Source organism: Chaetodon auriga, chromosome 23 (genome assembly GCF_051107435.1).
Source record: "Chaetodon auriga isolate fChaAug3 chromosome 23, fChaAug3.hap1, whole genome shotgun sequence".
NCBI lineage: Eukaryota > Metazoa > Chordata > Actinopteri > Chaetodontiformes > Chaetodontidae > Chaetodon > Chaetodon auriga.
This window is the reverse complement of record NC_135096.1, coordinates 9,406,197-9,429,754: the sequence shown is the minus strand read 5'-3', so window position 1 is coordinate 9,429,754 and position 23,558 is coordinate 9,406,197. Positions and strand designations below refer to the sequence as shown.

Here is a 23,558-nt window from a genome sequence, read left to right as displayed (position 1 = left end):
GATGACCAGCCAAGTCTTGAGCGCTTTACAGTAAAAAACATTTCTTTAGAAATTGAAAAGTTAAGTATGTTTCAATGTGAATGTGCTGGAAAAAAAAGCAGCTGTGACACAAAGTGTCACACACCCACAAATGGCAGCCCGACACGTCCACATAAGTGAAAATGATCTGCTTTGACACTTCAGTCAGATGTGAGAGCTGAAGAGTCTACACTGATGTGGAAAGGAAGTATTTCCTCTTTGGCTGATGGCAACAAGTGAAGGCCGCGGCTGCAGTGCAGATAACAGTGCATGTACCTGTTCTAATACAGCCCGGTCTCCTGAAGATTACCATCATTTCCAAATGATTTGCAAGCCAACACATTTTGTAGGAAACGGCATTCAGCTCTCAGGCATTTGGTTCATATCAAGTGACGACTGTGGAAGAAAAACCTTCAGAAATGATTCATGAATATATGCTTTAAAAAAGAACAGCTGGGTACTGTAGTTTTTCAGAAATGTTACTCCAACAGGAGTAAACAGTGTATTGTATTTGGGACTATTTCCATCAGCGGATTAATCTATATTTGGCACTCTAGTGAGTACTTAAAGTAACAGGACAGTGTATGTGGGACTGAGTCAAAATTAATTGCAGTGTGTGTGTGTGTGTGTGTGTGTGTGTGTGTGTGTGTGTGTGTGTGTGTGTGTGTGTGTGTGTGTTAGTAATGAAGGAACATGTCACCCAGTGTAATAGTTTGGCATATTGATGTGTTTGTAATAGTTTTTGGACAACAATGGAGCCCTATGGCGCAGAGGATTTAGTGTCGTGCTTTGTAAACACAGACAGAACTTGTCAGTAGGATCAATTCATAATTAGTTGTTGTATTTTCATGGGATTTGTTGACAGTCAGAAAAATATGGAATATTGCCTGATGTATCCATAAAAGCTAGGAAAGGATCATCAGACAGTGCTTCACCACAGATATAACTTGGTTACCTTGCTACTATGCCCTCAAATATATCAAACCCATTGAGGCTAACTCGTTGGGTCTGGGCTTTTCAATTTCAAAATTACAGGTACCAAACAATTTGATCCGACAAAAAGAGGCATTCTCAGTCTGGATCTGTTATCACACGGTGCAGATTTTCCTCATATTGTGCAGGCCTGTTTGCTATGTTATGTAAAATTCCTCAGTGTGCTTGCATAATTGCAGTATGAAACCAAAACTAACTAGATCAAATACACACAGAGTAACAAAAACATGAACCTTGGGTTGGACCTTGATTCAGACTTTCAGGTATGAAAGCACCCTCAGGCAAAAAAGAGTATTCCTCCACCAGCTTTATATTTCTGGCAGTATACAGACGGCCTTTTCTTTTCTCTGTCATACTTGTCTCGGCGTGAACATCTTTCATGTGCGTCCTCCATTTCATTTAGGTTTAGCGATGGCAATTCACAGAGAATCATGACTTTCACTTGGTTTCATGTAATCAGTGTGTTTCATGGACAGAGCAGGTGGTCCTAATAATTACGACACCTGGTTCGTACTCAGGCAGGCTCAGATGCCACCCACTCACTGGCTTGAGCGTAGACGAAGAAGAACATGGTGTCAATGTCAAAGTGTGTCCATCTTTGTCTGTCAATTTACCGGCTGTGTCATCTGACTCTCCCAGCACCAGCCATAAAAGCCCAGCGCTTTCGCTTGACTTTAATGCCGCTAATGGTGTTTAATCACTCAACCATTCATCACAGTATGTCCTAAATTACTATCAGCTTCATTCGGCATTGCATCATCACAGCCAGTGCCCATTACCACTGCAGCAAATGAGGACAGATAATGTGTTTTGTTCAAAAGCAGATGAGAAGCTTCCTGGTGGTTGGTCGCTGACTGCATCGTAGCACTGGAGACAATAGCTGTGTGTATGATCAATACGGATCATGCATCTAAAAGGCCCCGGGGAATTGACCTGGTTTTTCATGAGGAAGTCTCTCACACACACACACACACACACACACACACACACACAGGGATACATAGTCCTGAAGTTCAGAAGGAGCAAACAGGCTAAATGGAGGTCTCAGGCCAAATGATGGATTGCACTCAAGCAAAAAGAAAAGTGATGTCCAGTGTGAATGTGGTGCTTTAGGGAAAAAAAAAGGAAATAAAAAAAAGGTCACGCTGAATCAGTTCTTCTCTCTAACATCGCAACATTCGTAAAAGGGGAAGAAACACTGAGGCGGACAGAGAGAGATAAAAGAGTTGTGACTTTGCACTAATTCCAGCCCGGTCATCCCCGGGGGCGGCCGGGGATTCACATTCCACTAACCGCCGTCCATCGGCCCTGACAGGGTGAGGCCAATCAGCGCTTACACAGGAGGAAAATCATTGTAATGTCACTGCGGGAGCCTTTTCTCCACTGAAACAAAGTTTGGGCTCCCGCAGCAAGTCGAGCCCCGCCGTGCCTCACTGACCTACTACAGGCTGCAGGAGTTTTTAATTCACAACTATATTTCTAATGATAGTGTGTGTGTGTGTGTGTGTGTGTGTAGTTGACCTATATTGTAGAAGTAGTGCTGTCTTCCTCTCAAATTTGACTTAAAAGGAAAGAATATGTAACATAGACAAGGAGTCTGGATGATTTGTAAAGACTGACTTTTGTGAAAAAGTACAACGTAAAATTAGGAGAATTTCTCACTTCAAATGAATGCTCGAATAAACAGTATTTGCATAGCCAGTTGCAGTCATAAATAGAAACAAGGACATCCTGAAACAGCTCAACTGTGCCAGCACTTTAGAAATGGGGGTTTTTTGAGGATGCATTTTATCCAAGTGCATGTAATTCTAAGAGTTATTTCCATAAGTACACCTATTTTTCTGTACCTGTAACTCATGCATCTGTTGTACCTTGCCTTCATTCAGTTTGGCAGCAGGAATATGTGGGACTTAGCAACAAAGACAAGATTTTCTTTGCTGCGCTGGAAAAAAAAATGTAACTAAATCGTTTTGTAAATTTCGTATCCCGTCACCAACACATCCTCTACCTCAGCGACTCCCAAAACCACACCTATGACCGTTGCAGTTTAGCAGCGACAAGTTGGTGCAGTAACCTTTTCAATGTTGTAAAACAGCTGATGTTTGAGTAGGTGTAGACACCAAAACTACTTGGTTAGCTTTTGGAAGAGCTCATGAGTCCAAATAAGTATGTACATGATGTAACTCTTTACGCTGCCTGACTTCATCCTTTGCATCCGAGAGGTTGCTGCTAATCAATGTTCATAAAAATGACCTACCTGCGTCCCTTTTCTGGTTCCACTTGTATTGACCCTGGAAGTTTTTGTCTATGACTTAAAGTGCAACACTAAAAGTTAAAGTTTTGGGGGACAAAAATCTTTTGCATTGTTTAATAAGAGTTTAACAGTCAGAAACTTTGCTTGAGCTAGTGTGGGTGTGATCTGATTTAAATGTGCCACAACATCCCACCGACTGTAATCAGATTTTGATTCAAATGGTGCATAGAAGTATTTGATATCATCTTTTTCCTACTGAGCCCTGTCCAATTCAAACCGGTGAGAGGAACATCAGCAAAAACAGGAATACAGAGATCTCTGTATTGAACTTTGGCTGAACATTGTGTGTTCATGACAGGCGCAATCACTGATAGTCAGAAGATGACTGAGAAAAGATGTTTTCAGGACTTTGAAGTTGCTGATGGAAGCAGTTTGTTATAATCAAGGAATCTAAATCCAGCTCTGCACTCGCAACTAATGGGTACCCCATGGCCCAGTGCTTGGTCCCCTGCTCTGATCATAGATGCTTCCTTTGGGTCTGATGCCGTATATTTACTACATCGATGATGCATGACTGTACCTTCACGTATAAAGAGCTGTGACAAAAAAGTCTGTGTATGGATGGTTGGAAAATGACACTAAATTTGTACCCAGTGCCTTGAGGGGTCCTGACCAAGCATCCTTATGTGTCGGGTTGGAAGTGAGAACACATTGGTCCTTGAGGTTCTTGTACAGAACGGCTTTCTTGAACACTCAGTTTTGATTGGCGAGTAAGTGATCTTATTTTAACCATGGACATCTGGTCCGTTTCATTGATTTCTCTTCACATCAGCTCACTTCTACCAGAAAGCTGTTGCTCAGTGGTGCAGACAGTCCTGCTTTTCAATGTAAGCTTCTCAGCGGCTTTAGTGTGTAATAAAAGCATTTTATCGGTTTTATCTGTAGCGTCGATTGATGTCTGTTGCAGGCAGACTTAAAGTAAGCAGGATCCTGCGGGAAGGAAGTCATCACGGTAAAATAAGCCTCAAGAGCCTTGCATTTACTCACTGAATGACTCTGCAGGGGCTTCAGTTGGAGCAATGACCAGTTTGCTGTACATTATCCTTTTATTGCAAAAATCACAACATACAGGATTTGGATACAATGAAAAAGTGCAATCCAATACAGTATGTCCAATATATGTCTTTTGGGACATATTTAGACTTGTTGTCTATTGTATTATATTGTCTACTGTATGAAAAGTAATTTTGTTCTCTCAATAAGCAGAGTGATAATCCCTAAGATTTACATTGAATCAAGCCCCATTTGTGATTCTGCTTATGGTCTGCATTTTCCCTGCAATGGCCAATAGAGAGTGAGAATGACAATTTCATTGTAGTTCCTATACAGATGACAAGAAACTTCAACTTGCCTGATGTATCTCCTGTCAGTAATTACCGCTCCGTAGAGTAGGTTTTTGTTAGCGGCGAGGTCCGCCATTCCTGTGCTGGATTCAAGTTGCCTTCAGATGCACAAATTTAATCCCATTGATATCATCACCACTGTTTATTGCTCGCTCTCTTTTCATTAAAGCCATTGAAGAGGCTAAACATCGGGTGGCGTTTATGGTCAAGAAGTCAAAGGAATACTCAGTATATTTGTCACTGCTGTTTGCATCGCGCTCACATGAAGTCCGATTGTGGTTGCTGTTTGCCTGTACAGATGCACAAGTTGCTCTTTTGTTGTATTTCTGACAAAGTGTTTGCCACCTTCGCAATTCTGAGACCTGTAGTGTTAAACCACATGTCCTGCTGCCGCTGTGACCACAGGTGTCATCACGTGAACCAGGATTTAAGCATCAAGGATGATAACTTTTGGTGTGAAACTGTGACAGTGGTTGGTATTCCGTTCAGTCCTGTGAAGCCAAGTCAGTTTTATGTATGCAGCCCAATATCACAAATCACAAACCTGCCCAAAGGGGCTTTACAATGTGTACAGCATACAACACCCTCTATCCTAAGGCCCCGGATTCAGATCAGGAGAAACTTGGACGGACCGGCATGCAATAGCTGTTCTGTGTAGGTCACAGTTTGGTAATCTTGCTGCCCTCTCTCTCACTCTCTCCCTCGTGTGAATGGATTAATGATGGGTTAGGACAATGCAACCAATCACAGCATCTGCAGTGAAGTTGACAGTATTTTACAAAGTACATCTCCTGTTACCTCCTCAGAGTCCAGAGTACAAAAACAACTGCATCCCAAATTTAATTTATTTGTACTTTGGGAGGAATCCTAAATGTCCTCTGCTCGAAGACTGAATAGTAATGCACTGGCATAACATTAATAGGGTTAATTTTGGACAGCTGTGTAGAGCCGCGCTAATTTAAAACTCGTTAAACTGTGACAAATCTTTATCTGAATAATGTGATAAACAGGCTTGCTTTCTTACCTAAGTTGCATCATTTTCATAGATTAAATAAATTAATATCTGGCAAGTAACAATAATAATAACATTAAATGGCAAAGACATGCATGGTATTGTGCATAATATACAGGAATGACATTTAGTGCAGCACGTTGGTCCATGCACTAATTCATTGTTCTTTTAATTCATTTCTGAATGAGCTGATGTAATCTTGCATAATATAGGTTGCAGGATAGGACTGACAGTCAAAAAAAAGGCTAAATTGGCTTTTATATCCTGAAATATTTAATGTTGCCAGGCAACAGTTGCAACTCAACATCTAGTGATCTGGTAAGTTCAGAGATAAAACGCTTTTATTATCACGTCTAGCTCATTTAATATTTGCAAAGCAATGCATTTCTGATGTTTTGAGAGCCGTTTTCAAGCAGAAAAATTCATATGGCATTTGAGTGTATTGACAGCCACTGAAAAGCTCCTTTGCACTGTAAATCAAAAAGGCTGCATCCATTTAGTCTACTGCACTTCTGTCAAGGCCAAACAACAGGCTGCTTATGCTCTCAGATATTTGAAAATAAGCTATTTTCTCATTACAATACATCAGGCTTTCAGCTTCAGCATTATATATGTTTTCATCCATAATGAAATATGCATTGATCCATGTCCTAGAGTTTTTCCAAAAACATTTTTCTTTCTCGTCAGTCTTTGTTCTGGGAATTACCATACTGATGCAAAAAAAAATCCAGTTACTAAATAAAGCTAAAAAGTCGACACACTGAAGGAGAATAACGCTTTGTCACGGCCGAGCCTGAGAGGAGGTCTTCTGCCCTCCACAGAGACGCTGCTGTCTGACTCGATAGTGGAGAGCTTTCATAGCAGAATTTCTGTTACTCTTCTGGGCTTTTGACCTCAGTCATTCGCTTAATCCGAGCTGATCCACGGACACAAACAAAGCGTCAACACCTGTCTTCCCTCAGCACAGAAACAGCTGTGGTGGCGCACATGGCCTCCGAATTACAGCATGAGTAATGGCAGCATTCATTTATGGTGATGCTAATGTCGGACAATGGACACGTTTGTCACTGGGGCGAGAAAGTGAATGCTTTAACTCACCATATCGATGGATGACACAGGCCCGATGCTGTTGACATATATGCCCACATCGATGACTGTTGGTTTCACTGCAAGAGAAGAAGGAAGCAAGAAGAACGAGTGACTGACTCGCATGAGATTTATACAAGCAGTCATTCTATTTTCTTTGTCATTTGTCAGTGTTTTCATCTCGCAGCTATGCATCACTGAATCTGCACGTGTCCCTGGCCGTAAATCAAGTCAACAATCAAGTTTAAAACAACGCTTCATATCACTTAATGTTACCTTGATGGATAAAACGAGCGGTTTTCTTTTTTTTGATGAAGAAACAGCCACCCAGAGGAAAGATTCACTTGTGAAATCAGAAAAGCTCCACTGTGCTTCCTGGAGCAGTTCCTGTGTTACCATGGCAATTAATAGCATCTCCAGTCAGTATGTAGGATCTTGGCTAGTTTCGCTTGGCAACAACATGCAGGTTGGTTCTAGGAAGCAAACACTGGAGCGTCAGAAATGTGTAATGGTACCAGACCGAAATGCTGCAGCTCGGCATTTTGTGTTTGTTTGTTTCAGTACTGTGAAACAGAAAAAAGGACTTTTGTCACTGCATCATCTCCATGTCTCTGTAACACACCCACACACAGACACAAACACACACACTTGAACCCAGTGGTTGGTGTTTCACATGACGTGGGGCCTCCATGGCCACAACATTATCTGTGATGGATTTTAGCCACACAGGCAGCATGGCTCTGTGGATGGCCATGTCAGTGTGATGGTCAGTCCACCACTCATCTCAGTCGATTGTGGGTCAGTCTCTTCCTTATGTGATTCAAATGTAGGAGATGAGTGGCAGCAATCAATGTATTTGACAGAGTATTATCTTAAGTCTTGTTTTAAGACAGACTTGGCAAATGGGTCCCAAAAAAACTGAATACCCAACAAGGATTAATCTGTTTCATCATATCATGATCTCCACTGACACTGTAGCTTGTGCAATAGTAGTGAAGCTGTCCACATCTGCGATTGCACATAGACTAGACACACATGAACATCCTGTCTCACACACAAACACAGTTTTCTGCCTTTTAAGGTGCTGCTGAATACAAGAGCTGCAGAGCCTCTTTCAGACAGTCGTGTAAATGCAGGTTGAGTTTTGGTTGTAACACGCTTTATGAGGTTAAGCACAGTGCAGGCGTGAGAGCCTTTGTGTGTCTGCGCCTGTGAGACAGTGTTACAGTTGGTTTGTATTATTTTGCAGGATTGTGACCAGCAGATTGGACGGTCTGGGATGTAAAGCCTGACTGGGTTACGCAGTCTGCCAAGTGGTGTAATCTCTATGATCAGATATCTGCATATGGATGCGGAATCTGGAGGCAAGGGGCAAGATTTTGGCATCAGAAACATTCTGGTTTCCATTTGTAGTCTGTTTGTAGTCCAAGTAGTATTGACCAATCGTGTTTGAGCTGGCTTTGGTTCCATGCAGGTAAATAGTCTGTGTTGAGAGCAAAAGAGGTGAAGGGCCTTGGCTGAAAAGCTAGCTGTAAACCCATCAGCTATCATCTCATGACGATTTAGCTTTTTATTAGCTTTTTAAAATTTATTTATCTGCATTCCTATGCAGATATTCATTTATAAAGATGAGGCAAAATGTCATCTGGACCAAGTCTCATGTTGCTAATTGGACTGTAAGTCTTGGCACGATGTCCTCTGGATTCACCGCAAGGCTGAAACATATCCTGTTGACCCCAGTGGCAAAGTTGTCATCAGATGATAGCCGATGGGTTACAACACTGAGTGGTGTGTTGGCAACAAATTCTTTGGAAAGTGCAGGGTTTTGTTTTTTTTTTAAGAAAGACTGAAGGATGTTGCAGATGTGTGTTCAGATCCAATCACAGCCCTTTTGTCAAGTCATGACTTTTTCCCTCTTTTATTTGCCCAGTACAGCAAATTATTATGGTTTCCATAATATCACACTGAAACTTTGTTGCTGCCTTGCCCTTACTAGATATCAGCACAGCCTCAATATAGCACAAGATTGCGAAAACTTAAAAGCCCATAACATTGTGTTCAGCTTCTTCCTTCCTTCAAAGGTACCTTTGAGCAGTATCTTTAACCCCTGACCTCGCTCAGTCCAGTTGCTCGCCATGCAACAAGATGAATGCTTTATTTTACACAGCAGCTTCCAGCTATGAATGTCGGCGCTAGAATGAATATAAATCAGGTCGATGCTGAGAGAGAACACATGTTCTCAAATAAATCTTCCTGCCACAAGTACAGGTTGAAAAAGATAAAAAATGAAAAGAGAAAAACAACCCACTGTCGTTACTAAAGGAATAGACTTTCATGAATCCATTAGTGTTACTAGTTGGTCTTTACAGACAGCATGCCCCATCAATTAAGAGCACTAAACATATAGCATTTTGCATTCATTCATGTTAGTTTAGACATGTTCGGGAAAGACTTAATTAATCCATGACCCATGTTACATTAATTTCTATTATTCATTATGGTTCACTGACACTGGAGACTTTCTATATTATTAATTTGTCAGCTCATTGTGTGATTTTGTGTGCTGTGATGTGTATGAATGGCAGAATTGAAGTGTGCGCGGGTGTATTTATGTGTGCACATCTGCGTGTGATGTCCCCAGGGACCTGCTGTGCTGGGCTACTGATGCAAACAGTTCTAGTTAGTGAAGGCCTGCTGGGAGGCGTTGATTCAATTCCAACAGCATGTTCTGCTCCACCAACTGGACAATGAGGGACAACAATGCAGATACACTTCTGAAATCAGTTTTTTGTCCACAATTCAGCTTGCACTATGCCTGCAGATATCCCATCTGTGATCTTTAGGTTGAAATCTGTATACAATCAAAAATACAGCTTCCAGTTTCAACAGAACGAAACTGTTAATATCAGGCAACAATACTCTTAAATGTTACCTTTAGCAAATTTTTGTGTTTTGAAAGAGGAGATGAACTTCCCTGACATGTTAGCGTGATGTTTAATGACTGAAATACCTCGGCTATTGGATGACTGCCATGAAATGTAGCACAGACATTCATTCCCCCTTAAGATGAGTTGTAGTGATGCATAATATCTTAACTGTCCCTCTTGCATCATGATCAGGTCAAAGTTTTAATTTGGTTCATGACCAACGACCTGCAAAACTAATGACAACCCCATCAGTGTCAGGAGCTCAATGCACTTCGTATAATCATAGAAATAATGCAGCAACAAGCTGTGCTCACACTGCGAGCTCATTTGAGGGCCTGAAGCACAGCTACCAGGAATTTAGCCCAGGTCTCAGGTGTCGTATTTGGACCCCACACCACCACTGTACCCAGAAGAAGAGTATTTATGTTGATTTCTGCTTTTGCTCGTTTTCAACAGGATTTCCTGTTGGCATCGTCCTGGTCATAGCATAGCATCTCTAACCTTCTTTTGAGTACTGTCTGGGACCATTACTGGGCATCAAGCCCAAGTTCAGGCTCAGAATCAAATCTTTATTGTCCATTTGGGGAAATCTGGCATCGAAGGCGTACAGGACAATACATAATCACAAGGCACAAATTATTGAGAAATACATAGGATGTGTTCATTGTTCATTCAGGGTGACCCGGGACTGGGAAACCCCAGGACACACCGCCAGTCTCTCAACACCAGACAAAGACAGACAGAGGTAAACAAATTCACACTATGCATTATGCAGCAGACACACCTGGAGGACACACAGGTGTCAGTGAGAACCAGTGTCCCTCCTGTGAGACCCATTTACAGTGAACATGGAGAAAATTGGAAAAACCACAGAAGTGGAGGCATGGAGTGGAAAGCCGATCTGTTACAGCTTAGCAGGTCTGCAGCATTTGGAAAGTGGGACAACCTGAAGGGAATTGTCCTTAATTTACACCACAGTGCCTAATCAAGGTAGACGATGACACTGAATCTCCATAAAATATGTTTTACACAGACGTTAGTCAGCTTGGTCTACTGAGTAACAGTGATCACTTTTTTTATTCAGTTCGATTTCTTGACCAGTGCAGCACAGGAAGAAACAGTCCAGTGTTTTCAGCCTCCCTTCAATCTGCTGTTTTTCCCCCTTTGGAAGTGAGGGTGAGTGTTTGAGCAAACACAACCATCACAAAAGCTGAGCCGACCTGACGCATGTCCAAATAGCGCATGGCAGACTCATGTGGGATGGTGCATAGGTAATGATGACACCGCTGTGAAACAGAATATTCAGGACATATCTCCCCGTCTTCTGTACTGTTTATTCCTTCTTATACGTCAGTTTGGGAGACTTTGCTCTCTTTTATCTCTCAAAGAGAAAAACTAAGTTGAAAAGAAAGCTACCTCTAATCAATATGGGAAGAAGCTGAAACACCTACCTACCTGTCTACCTATCTATCAACCCAATGTTCCACTTCTAATGGAGAAACCCTGATCCACAGAGGCCAGATGAATCCCTCTTCTTCCTCTTCATGTTACTCATCCTCCTCCTCCTCCTCCTCCATTTCTTGCTTTTCAGAAAAGCATGACAGGCCCCATCTGTATTACCACATTACCCTGTGGGCCTCCATTAAAAAGAAAGGGCTTTTATGCCTGCTTGGCCTGGCTGGCATGACAAATGCATTACGCATTGTCAGCCCTGGGAAACAGGCACACACACATGCACGTATGCAGACGTACATATCCCAGCTGACCACTCAACTCCCATATGTTCAGTGTCCAAGGAGCTCTGTACTGGGACAACTGCGGGCCTCAGCGGGCCGTCAGACGCTGTCCCGAGGGTTAGTCTCACATCTTCAGTCTCACTTTCAAAATAAATGTGCTGTAAAATAATTCATCACGTCCTTTTAACTAAAAGTCATCTACAGTACTGTAAGCCCTCTAGCTATTTACCTCAAGTGACTCCATTGGAAAAACAGTGTTTGACAAAAACAACACTGAGCAGTACTTGAATATTCTCTAAAATACTACGGAAGGCACCGCCGCACCAACAGCCAAACAATCTACGCCATCTACGAGTACAGAGCTAGCTAGAAAGAGCCATGACTGGACTACAATTACATTTCTTAGACTTCTTTCATAGCGGTTATCTGAAAAATATTCACATTCATTCATTTGGATTTGATGAATTGACTAGAAGTTAGCAAACTTTCTGCAATTTCGTGTAGTTAAGCTTCAGATGAAACACATTTTAGGCTGCACAAAATCAAAATGAAGTTTATTTTCTTAAACTAACTCATTTCAGTGGGTAAGGAGGCTGAAAGAACACATTTTGTCTGGAGGAACTGTGTTTTTGCTTCGCTTTCCCTGAAGATTGTTCAGTGCCTGCAGTTTTTTCAGGAATTATGCAGCTTCAAAAACAATGGTTCATGATCAGCTTAAAAAAGCAGAAAATGCAGGAATTGTGACTTTTGCATTTGTTACACACTTTGCTGGCCAGCTTGAAAAGTTTCTATGAGCTTTCCCGCTTCACTCTTTCCTGCTCTCTATAATTTGTATGGCAGTACTGTGAAAGAAACCTATTATTTCTATGAAAATCTGATTTAAAGCCTGTTCAATTTAAGTTGGGGTAAGATACTGACCCAAAAACTGCCCCCGATGCTGTGCCATCGGTGTGTGAATTCATATGTACGTGGCTTTGGATAAAAGCGTCTGCCAAATGACTCATTGTAAGTGTAACAAGATTTTAATTTTGGTTTCTTCAATATACCACATGGAGTAACTTGATCTCTTACTTTGACTATATATTTCTGCACGTGCTGAAGCAGGCAAGTTCTCTAGAAAGTGTTATTTTTTTGAAGTCCAGAAACCTTGTCAGATCACTTTGTTTCCTTTAAATAGTTCATTCGGTTTATTCCAGTGGAACAAATACAGTCTGCACAACTCTGCCCAGCTATCCTTTTAAGTCACAGTTATGGGTCACATAGTCCAAGTCACTTATGGATCCACAAGAGTGTAGTCTGCACACAGTGTAATCCATCACTCCATACTCTGCTGCACTGGAGCAGCCCATGTCATCCACAGTAATCACACATCATGTGATGCATGACCTCTCCGCTCCCTTGTTAGTATCAGTAAAAGCCCTGCAGCTCACATTGCCTTTGGTTTGGTTTTGCATGGAAAAGCTGTCACTGCTATCACTACAGTCTACCAGTGGGGAGCATACAGTCTCTGCTGCTATGGTTTTCTGTAAATGAAAAGATGTAAACCACAAATCTGCTGCAAAAATTGTGACTAGATACTAGTCACAGATTCTTTTTTGGTCAAATACGGACTTCAAGAAGCAGAGCTGTCTATTGACATACGACAGAAAGTACACTGCAATTGTTCTCAACAGATTGGAGCAGATTTCATTATAAAGTGCACACAAGAGCTAGTTCTTCTTTTCATCACACGTAAAAACATTGCTTTTCCTTGTAGAGCTGTGCTTCAACATAGACTGTCATTTGTTCTTTTTACAAAAACTCAACAATCAGCTCTTGTAATGCTAATCAATTAATATTATGTAGTATTGTGTGTAATATTGAATCTCATTTGTTAAATCAGATGACAAGTCGGAAATATGAGACTATCTCTGGGCTGGGTGCAGTGACTTCCTGAAGTTTCCCCTGGTTGTCTGGCAAACTTATGGTGACAGCAACTCGAAGAGGCTAACTGCTTGCCCCTGTTTCTAATCTATATGCTTAACTAAGCTAAGTGTCTCCTAACCGTAGCTTCATATTTAGTGTAAAAACATTAGAGTGGTGTCAATCTTCTCATCGAACCCTCAGCATAAAAACAAACTATAGTAACAAATGTCCAGAAATATTGAACTGTTTCTTGAAAAATGGTGCAATCCTTGGGCAGTACTGTGGAAATCAGTGTTGTGCTGAGAAGACCAACAGAAGTCAATTGTATAACACCAATCATTACAAGTTGCAAGTACTGCAACATGAACCTGATCCCTCATTGGTTTCCCATTAGTTTCCACTGACATTTGTGTTTAATTGGGCTATGCTGCATGCATCTCAGCCAGGGATGCAACCAGGAACTGGTGGTCCATCCACCATGTCAGTCAGTACCTTTATGGTCCAAATTTGTAGCTTAAACTAGCCACAACAGCTGCTTTTCAGAACAGAAATGCACTGCTCCTACCTCACTTCTGATTGTGCAGCAGCTGCCGGCCTCAGTGTTGCAATTTATATCCACTTTTAATAGAAAAGAACTGTAAATACCAGCTGACAACAGGAATATTTGTGTCAACCCTCTGGTGTCAGCCCCCTAGTGGTTATCAGAAGTAGGCCATGTAGCCCCTTCATTGTGGGCTCCCAAAACTCCCCTTTGGCATTGCAGACTGACTGAAGCACATCAACACAAGCGCAAACTTAGCAGAGAGTCGACTGATGCAGGGTTTCTTTTGTCTGATAACAAAATGCAACACAATAAAGAAAAGAGACTAATAAATCACCTTAACTGTTGATGTGGGTTAAACATAGCGATATTTCCAAGTAGCAACAACATTCAGATGTATTGCTTGTAATATGAAAGTGGCATTAAAAAGGGTAATCAGCACACAGAACCAAAGCTGAGTTATAAATGCACAGTGACACCTAATCTTTGTGTATGTGACAGCATCAGCTCCAAACCCCGTCTCTGCTGTCTTTTCCAGCAGTTCTCAGCCTGCATGGCACTGCACCACACACTGGCAGAACAACAAATTTCTGAGGCGCGCACACACACACACACACACACACGCACACACACACACACACACAGACAAATTGTTGATTAGTGAAAAATGTCAAAACTGTTGAGGAGCGCCAGAAAACACAAACAGCCAAAGGACTCGGCTGATTTACATAAGAAGCTCTCCAAGCAAAGTTTTAATAAAAATTGATCCAATGAATTTGTTAGGTAATTGATTTATTTACTTAACTTTCAAGCAAAATGTCAGGGCGCACCTCAGCTCACTCCACTTCCCAAAGAGTTCCTCACACTTGTTGGAAACTACAAGACAATTAAATGGAGATGAGGTAGAAAGAACGGGTTGGTGGACTCATCCCTCGCTTTTAGATTTCCATCCAAACAGTGCATTTGTAGATTTGCAGTTATTGTAATCAGGGTTCTAAATTAACTTTTTTGATCACCAGCCAATGTGGCTGGTGACCTTCTAAAGTTACCAGCCAATCAGAATTTCCACTAGCCAAATTTTTTCCCGGTGAAAATAAGAGATTATGAGTGCCACTGAATACATTTGATCATTTTATTTACATTGTTGGCATGAAAAATGCACAGAAAGTACAACACATGAAACAAAATATACACAGAAAGTGCAAACATTTAATTTATACAAACAAAAAATGCTGTCAGATTAATTATTTTATAGAAGACATTTTTCTAGTAAGTATTTAGTATCATTACATTCCTAATAAAATGTATTTTTCCTTTCAACTTAAAGTGTTTCTGCTTTCCTTCTTTAATAAGAAATATATATAAGTAACAGCCATGACTTAAACACTTGCAAAAAATTGCATTGGTAATAAATTGAATTATGTATGTACAACTAGAAAACACAAATAGTGCAGCAGTCAGTATTGCAGACTCCTTAGGCTCTCCTGATGACTTCGGGCACTCTCATGGTCCTTTACTGCCTCGACTTTAAAAGTATTAGTCCCCACCACAAAATTATTCGTCTTGTTTTTTTCTTTCATGAACATGCGGCAGTCCTTACAAAACATGACGGCATTTTCGTGATCAAACACAAGCCATTCACGACCTGTCAGCCATTTAGCGTTAAACTTTCTTTTCTTCGTTTCGCACGCTTTGTCGACATTCTCATCCCCTGCCTCCTTCCTCTTCTCGCCCCCAGACGTCTGTCCCAACCACGCATTTAGTTTAACTTTACTTTTTACTTTTAGCTAGCTCAGTCTCCTTTTTTACAGTTCATACGCCGCCGTTCATTCTTCTTCTTCTTCTTTGTGTTTGCGTTTCCGTGGTTTCTCGCGCCGGTTGCACTACAGACTGTAGTGTGCCTGCGCACAGCCAATGGGCGTCTTGTACGTCATCACGTAGCATTACGACAGTGTTCATGGGAAATGTAGGACGGACTGTCAGGGGGACAAATGACCGAGAACTGTAGAGCGGCTCTGACTGACATGATTGCCTAATGCATTACCGGCCAAATTGGCTAGTAAGTTGTTATTTACACCCGCCAATATGAATTTTAACCCGCATTTGGCGGGTTGGCGGGTGTTAATTTAGAACCCTGATTGTAATCTAGATACCCCTCTGTTTAACATGTGTTAGTATTGCTTGCTATGGACAGCCAAGTTAAAACTTAGATGTTTGTTTTTCGCCCATAGTTTTCCTTTTTCATCTTCGGCACAGCTGCATCATGTAAGATCATGCTGCTTTGGTGCCTGCTCACACTGTTCAGACAACAATCATCTGGATTGCTTTTATACTGATGAAAAAAGTCTGAATCTGATGATTACGGGCCAAGATCAGTTATAAGAAGCAGCTTTTTTTTATGATTTCTAAGCTGATTTTTGGGAATTGGAAGAAGTGATGTAACAGTGGCAAATGCTGCTTATCATGTGACAGAGAAAAAAGAGCATTATCTGTGCATATCCAAATAATGAATTTGTGTTAGATGACACCCCTACAAGACGACGACGACCTCCATAACTTCGATTACCTAATACAACTCAGATGATTACCAGTGAATCTTGAGCTAAATCTCGAAGAATGAACACAAATATAAATAGCAGTCACTTCTGCTCTATTATTACAGTCCAATGACACTTAGCCAAAAAAAAAAAAGACTTATCAACTGCATACTGCATGTGGGAAGCTGTTGGGTTCCCCCAAGCAGGAAGATGCAAAGGGTAAAAATTATACACAAATGCTATTTGACCCACATGTGCACTTTTCAGCAGTAACTCAGTCCAAAGACAAGCTGCAGCAGGCCATCTGCACTGCTGAGAGCGACATTAGCTGCAGTCACCCAGCTGATGGGAAACTGTAGTCCTTCACACGCAGGTGATGTTTACTGCTGAACTCTCCCGCCCAGAAAAGGGCAGTCATTTGACAGCGTTGCCTCTGGCAGATACAGGACCAGCAGCAGAACCAGAGCGGCTAATTATAATTCTTATGAAGTTGTCTAAGATGATGTATGTTTTCTGAAAAAAACACATGGGGTGTGACTGCTGCTTAATTTGATTAATTTGATGCTACACAGCAAAGAGAAACCAGGAGATGTCTTTTTTTTTTTTCAATCCAGTGTCCAGAAACAGCTTGACAAATCATTGCAAAATCCAATAACAAACCCATCAGTGCTTTAAAGTTTCCCACTGTTTTTTTTTGTAAGATGTGCTTATTTGCTTTCTTTCCCACAGTAATGTGAGAAGATTGATACCTCTCTCCTGTCTGTATGATAAATATGGAGAACCAGCAGCTGTTAGCTTATCTTAGCATAAAGACTGGAATTTGGAAGAGACAGCCTGGCTCTGACCAAAGGTAAAAAATTATCTGTCTACAGCTGATAAAAACCTAAAACTAGTTTGACTATTTCTTGGCTCTGTGCAGTTGAACCAAGGAATGGCACAGCACATAGCCCCCATAAAACTGCAGTTTGCATTTGTACGCTTATACTTGGTAATGTAAAGCAATGACAAGGAGCTTTCATTTTGTGTTGATTTTGGCAGCATTTGCATGGAATACTATTTTTCTATAACTATCCGGTTGCCCAGTAAAAGTACCAAGAAAGTTAAAGTGATCAGCATTTCCTATATTACATTCCTGTCTACGAGGAAGAGGGTCACTTCAGGATCAGTTTTAAATCCTTTCAAATCCTGCAATTCTCTCTCAATCTGTTGAATGACCGACCACGGTTGACTCTATCACTGTCCTCTGATTCCCGATTTTCTCGGATCTTCTCACCCAACAGCCAGAAATGTTTCGCAGAAATGCTGTGAAGGCAACGTTGACATATTCTGAAGCAGATATAGCCAACAGTTGCTTATTTCATATCCAGCAGTTATGGAGAAACTTTCATTTGGAGTCATGTTTCTGGCCACCTGATGAATGGAGGTCCAATAATCACTCTATTTTAGCTCTGGTTATGGTCTCTTGGGGCAAATATCTATCTACAGTGGGGTTTTTAGAGCTTGTTTGCTAACATAAGCTGCCTGCTGTGACAAAAAACAACACTACTGATAAGAACCAAAGAACCTGTGGCTATGCTTAGCAGCAAGCGGTGTGTACATCTATTTGAATGAATTTAAAGTAGGGTATTGCTGAGGTGCATTTACTCAGCAAATCTTCCTTCTATACACAAATATTATTTAATCTACAGAGCGTAGCTTCACTGGGTGACCCTGCAGAGTGTGTTTTTATTAGACCGATCTAGCAGACGTGTTATGGGAACACTGGTCTAGCTCATTTCATTGGAAAGATAAAAGATGTCATCAGGTGTGCCGAGGATTTGGCAAAAACTCATAAATTCTCTTCATGAGCGCATAAAAAAAGTCATGTAAGTCTTAATGAAAAGACTTTCCCATCAGACAGATATTGACCGTCTGTGTAGGTGCTTGTGTATTTGTGGTTTGTGCATGTAGGTGTGTGGGGGACTGAGCGAGTACATACTGTACTGTACCAGATTGTATTCAGCTCTCTGAATCCAATATAATAGATCTGGGAGGGGAAGGTGTTTCTCTTCCCTGTGAGGTTTGATGAGAACCAGGCAAAGGGAAAGGTCTCACTGCTTATGAATCGCCACCAGGCAATCACACAGCTAATGCCGAGCAATAATTCAGCAAAACAGGAGAGGAGGCGGCGGATGCTTGTTACAAACACACATGTTCATGCACGCAATGTGGATGGCATTTTATAAATGAGCTCTCCATTCAATTTCCGTTAATACTTAAAGAAAAAAAAGAATAATCATAACAAGCTCTCTTTCCCTGGTAAATGAGCAGCATATCATCCATTTATTCGATCAATTACTTTTTAATTGGCTGAATTGAAAGTGAATGTGACCCACAAGCGAAAACATGGACAATGAATCGACTTTAAGACTTTGTTTCACACACTGGTGAAAATCATGGTGCAAATGGATGCAAATGTGAAGCTTTTTGGCTCGGCTGAGGCTAATCCCAGGATACTGTGTAAACAATCACGCAGAGTATATTTATAATAATGCTAATAGGTGTTGGACGTGTGCCATGATAGAGGTTAGTGCTATAATCTCTTTGATGGGGGGAAAAGACAGAATATTAGGTGCCTTGTTCACATTCTTAGACTGACACAAGATGAAGGAGTCGAGTCCTTGGTGGCTTGTACTGCAACTTTTCCACAATCAGCTTTATCACTTTAACCAAAGAAATAAAGATCAGAGACACCCATCACAGCTGCAGATTCTGAAGATTTAATTAGACTTTGTGTCCATCAGGTAAACCATGAATTATGCATTGTTTTGCTCCCCTGGTGCAATGACAACAATGGAAACTGCTTGATACCAAACAAGCTCATGTGGAGGATGAGATTTTAGCAGTTTCAGATCTCTAGAAAGGATGCCTCATCTGTCTCCTATGAAGTTAAGTGTCTGCTGAATTGCAATACATGAAGGTAATACCCCTGTTTTCCCGATTGCATGACCTAAGCTCAAATCTTAAGGAAGATATAAAATGTCCAAAAAAGTGCTTTGCATTTAGTAGTTGTTTTTTAGATCCAAGCTCTTGAGCTGAAGCTTGCTGAGCTGCAAACCAACACCTATGCCACAGGTGTTCAGTTAACCATAAATTAATCCACACCTTCCAACCAATCAGAATCCAGACTTGTTAGTATAAAGTGTATAATTAACTGCAACACATATCGACGCTTTGTTTTCTGTGTTGTGACTTAAGTATAGAAAAAGACAAAAGCTAATTAATTTGCTTAGAAATTGTTTTTTCATTTAATGATGACACAGTGAATACATAGATAAAAAGGAAATAAGTATTAAAATGTGTAACGTATTTCACTATATTTCCTTGATTTGTTTTCATTTGGGCATTTTAAATGTTCCATAAAATCTAATGCAGTCAGAAACAAATATTATGGCCAGGGAAGCATGAAATGCACACACACAAAAACAGCTCTATCAAACAGGTCTCTCTGATTTGTTCTCCACAGCAGCCCCACTAAATGTCTATCCACGCCACCACCCCCAGTCCCTGGCTAACCACCGCTGCCTTGGCTGGAGTGGAGTGGACATGGGAGACACAGATGGAAATCGATTAAATGGTTAGAGCTCACAGGGATGGGAAATGTGTCAGCCATGATCCAGACCCAGCTTGGTCTTATTACCACCTAATGCACTTCACTTTGGTACCAGCCCCGCTTTAAAGCCCTACACGATTGCTCGGCCATTCCTTTGTGGTTTCTCATTAACTTGGGAATGCTGAAGGAATGAAAGTCCCATAAACTCTCTTTAGAGATGAATTAACATTTCAAAAGATGCTAAATTTCTGGTCAAGGCCTGCTGTTTGCCTCCTCAGACAGCGTTTGTGTTTATTAGAAAGCAGCACAGGAAACTGCATTCATTTGCAAATATTTCTGCCAGCACACTGATGTGCACTTGGCAGGTAGCTGCATGTTTTTTCAGCATAAAGGAGGTAAAGAAGTTGGAAAAATATCCTCATTAACTCGCTAATATGCAGGAAGGGATTCCAAAGTTTAATGAGATCATCTTATCTTGAAGTACAAGCTATGGTGATCACAATGCCTGTCAACACACAGGCAGACATCACCATGGCGACATAATGTCCCACATGCAATGTACCATGCTGGCAGATGACAATACATGACATGATATTGCTATCAACATGAAAGATGTATCCACCATTTAATTTGCAGCTTGTTGGTTGAGGAAGTTAGCGCATTTGATTGGCTGAGAAGTGGTTGGAGTAAAGGTTGTTCAGTCGTGGCTCTTTCAGCGCTGCTTGGTAGGTGAAAGTGGTGAATGCAGTTCAGTTGTGAGACAGACAACAGTGTAAAATGTGGAGCATCAATATTGTTAAATAATTTCCAGCCCAGTATCAGGACAGCTTGTGACATAACAGAGCGGGAAAGTCCAGGGAGAGACTTTCACTCAAGAGACTGGAGTGCAATTTCCATATGAAACCCATTGTCGTCTTTTATTATTCTAAGGAAGTAGTTCTTTTAACCCAAACCACAACCTTGTCTTTAACCTAAGTAGGTTAAAGCACTAACCAGAGTTTGTGCAGCATTTTTTTTTTTTTTTTTTTCACCTCCACCCGCGGTAGGAGGTTGACAGAATGAAGCTAAACGAGAGTCCGTGAGGCTGACAGTAGACCAGCTCCCACCCTGCTGATCAGCTGTCCAGACCCGGCTGCACCCTCCAGGGGTCGTGCTCGATTTTTCCCTGAGTTAGAAGAGGAAGTGACAGGGAAGCAACCAGGGGGAGAGTATCATTTCAGATAGATAATGTAGCGATGCAAGGTTTGATCACGCTGTGGGAAAAAATACCTGACCATTGGAAATGTTACATGATTTTGAAAGTACCAACACAACCTGAAAGTTACTGAGAAATGTACCCGAACTTGTTCCGTACTGCTCACACGATGCAAACAGTTAACACTGCCACAAAACACACAGGTGAATCAGAATATTGCCAGTATCTTGAAGCAGTGCATTGTGTGTAATGTAGGCACCAGTTGCATGGAGTGAAAAAGACGACATCTCTGATTCTGCTGCAGAAATTTTGACCATTCTTTTTAAATTGTCCATCGTGGGTCCGATCTGAATTTGCGATGAGGAGGGAAATTCTGAATCAAAGGAGTATCCTTAAGTTTCAATGTGAACAACCCGGAGTGTAAAACTGGAGAAAAACATTGCTAATCCTAAGACATTAAGCCTCTCAAACACACACACACACACAGGATGGTAGAGACATTTGCATCATAGAGCTCATAAAAGGTTACTCAATCCGCCAGCTTGTGTGTGTGCGTCTGCAAACGTGTGTCCACTAATGTCTGCTGTGTCTGCATGTGCACGTTGTGTGCAAGAGGCTCCTGCACCTCCCTCCCGCAGGTGATTGTCAGCTCGGCTAACCTGGCGAGCTAAGACGTGAGGAGAAGCATTTGCCAGCATCTAAACTCCTCTTCATCTAATGAAATGTCACTGGACTTGAAATATTGAGGAGGCTCATCTGAGAATTGTCCTTTCAGCTGGTGGGGTGTCACCGCTGTGCCAAATGTCAGCTCTGTGAGGATCAAGGAGAAGAGGCCTGCCAGGACCGAGTCAGCCTCAAAGCCACCAAGATTTGAGCCAGAGGTGGAAAGAGCAACTATTTTACTCAAGCAGAGGGCACCGGGTTCAGTTCCAGCACCGTTTTTTTTTTGGTGAGGATGGGCACAAATCATTTTTAATCATCTTAATGATTTTTCACTCTCTGAAATGGAACTCCTGACCTGGCTTTGGCACCACCATCGTTAACTGTGTGCTCCAGTGAGTTCGTGTTGCACTTTCATAAAGTTTGGGGACTCACATGACACATATTGCAAAAAAGAATGGTCAAAATTGAAGCAGCATGTGAATCCTGTAGCCAAGTGATTAAGACCCATATCATATAACTGCAATGTTGCTGGTTCGACTCTGGCCGGTGTTGCCTCTCATCCCCGCTCTCGTCCTGCATTTCCTGTTTCTCTTTCAAATAAAAGCAAAATGCCGAAAAAGTAGAGTGAAAAATTATAGACAAATTTTTAGTGGATCAAACTTCAAAAATACTGTACCCTACATTTCCCACAATGCACCTCAACACCATCTTTCATTAGACGCCCCCTGCCAGAACGAACCTCCTGCCTTTGCAGCTCCTGGTTCTTATGCTCACACTGAATATTTTCACTTCGCATTTCCTGCATCAACAATGCTAACAGAAAGCTAAACGCATCTAAAAGAGCACTACATATAGAGGGTTCCCATGCTGAAACTGCTAAATTTTAAGTTTAAATTCCACAGGGGGGTGAATTCAACACCTGCACATCAACAAGTCCTGTGTATAATGTGTTGGGTTCACCAAACTGTGGAACTTAAAGTCTTTCTACAGTCCTCCAAACTCAGCTTTAGCTAGCATCCCCTGTATGTAGACTATAACTAGATATTGTTAACGTTATCATAGAAACAGTCATGCCCATAAACTTATGAACATATACTCTGTAATTAGTTTTTTAAAAAGCCACAGGAGCATTTCTCAACACAGCTGCTACACTTCAGTCACTGTTCTTCAGCCATAAATTGCTTTATATTTTATCTCACTTCCTCAAACATCTTCACCATCAAACTTCGCAGCAGCATGATTAAAACCATGGTTAATTTAACTTCAGGGGTGGCTGCTGATTTAGTCAATTTCCACACTTTCCAGCCTTTTCAACCAGTCATAATGTATCCATGTAGTCGACATCCAAATGTATTGACTTTAAATTACTAAACATTGTATTTTATTTTAAATACCCCATATAACTGATTTTGATCCAGCTGGGTAATTGCATTGATGAAAATTGTGCATGTTAAAAAAATATTAATTCCAATTCATTAACTCCATTTTATGGTTTCAATGTTTTGCAGTTAAAAAGCACTTCAATTGGAAAATTGATAATTAACAAAGAGGTCCAAGCTCCCAGAATGAGCCTGTCGTGGCTGTTTGAATGTGTCTTTTCTAGGTTGTTGATCATGTCTCCATTTTAAAATTCCCAATGCAAACCAGAAAATGAACTCAAAGCACAGAGTTTGAAAGGAAGAGGGAGCTTGCGTGT

At 41.2% G+C, this 23,558-nt stretch overlaps 1 protein-coding gene across 1 annotated transcript in view; it reads right to left on the bottom strand.

Moving 5' to 3' along the window:
- The window catches only part of LOC143316115 (gamma-aminobutyric acid receptor subunit gamma-3-like), an 81,903-nt gene that overhangs the window by 47,699 nt on the left and 10,646 nt on the right, over window positions 1-23,558 (bottom strand). The window contains exon 3 of the mRNA XM_076723842.1: window positions 6,779-6,846. Coding sequence (XP_076579957.1) covers window positions 6,779-6,846 — 68 coding nt within the window. The remainder of the gene's footprint in view (window positions 1-6,778; window positions 6,847-23,558) is intronic.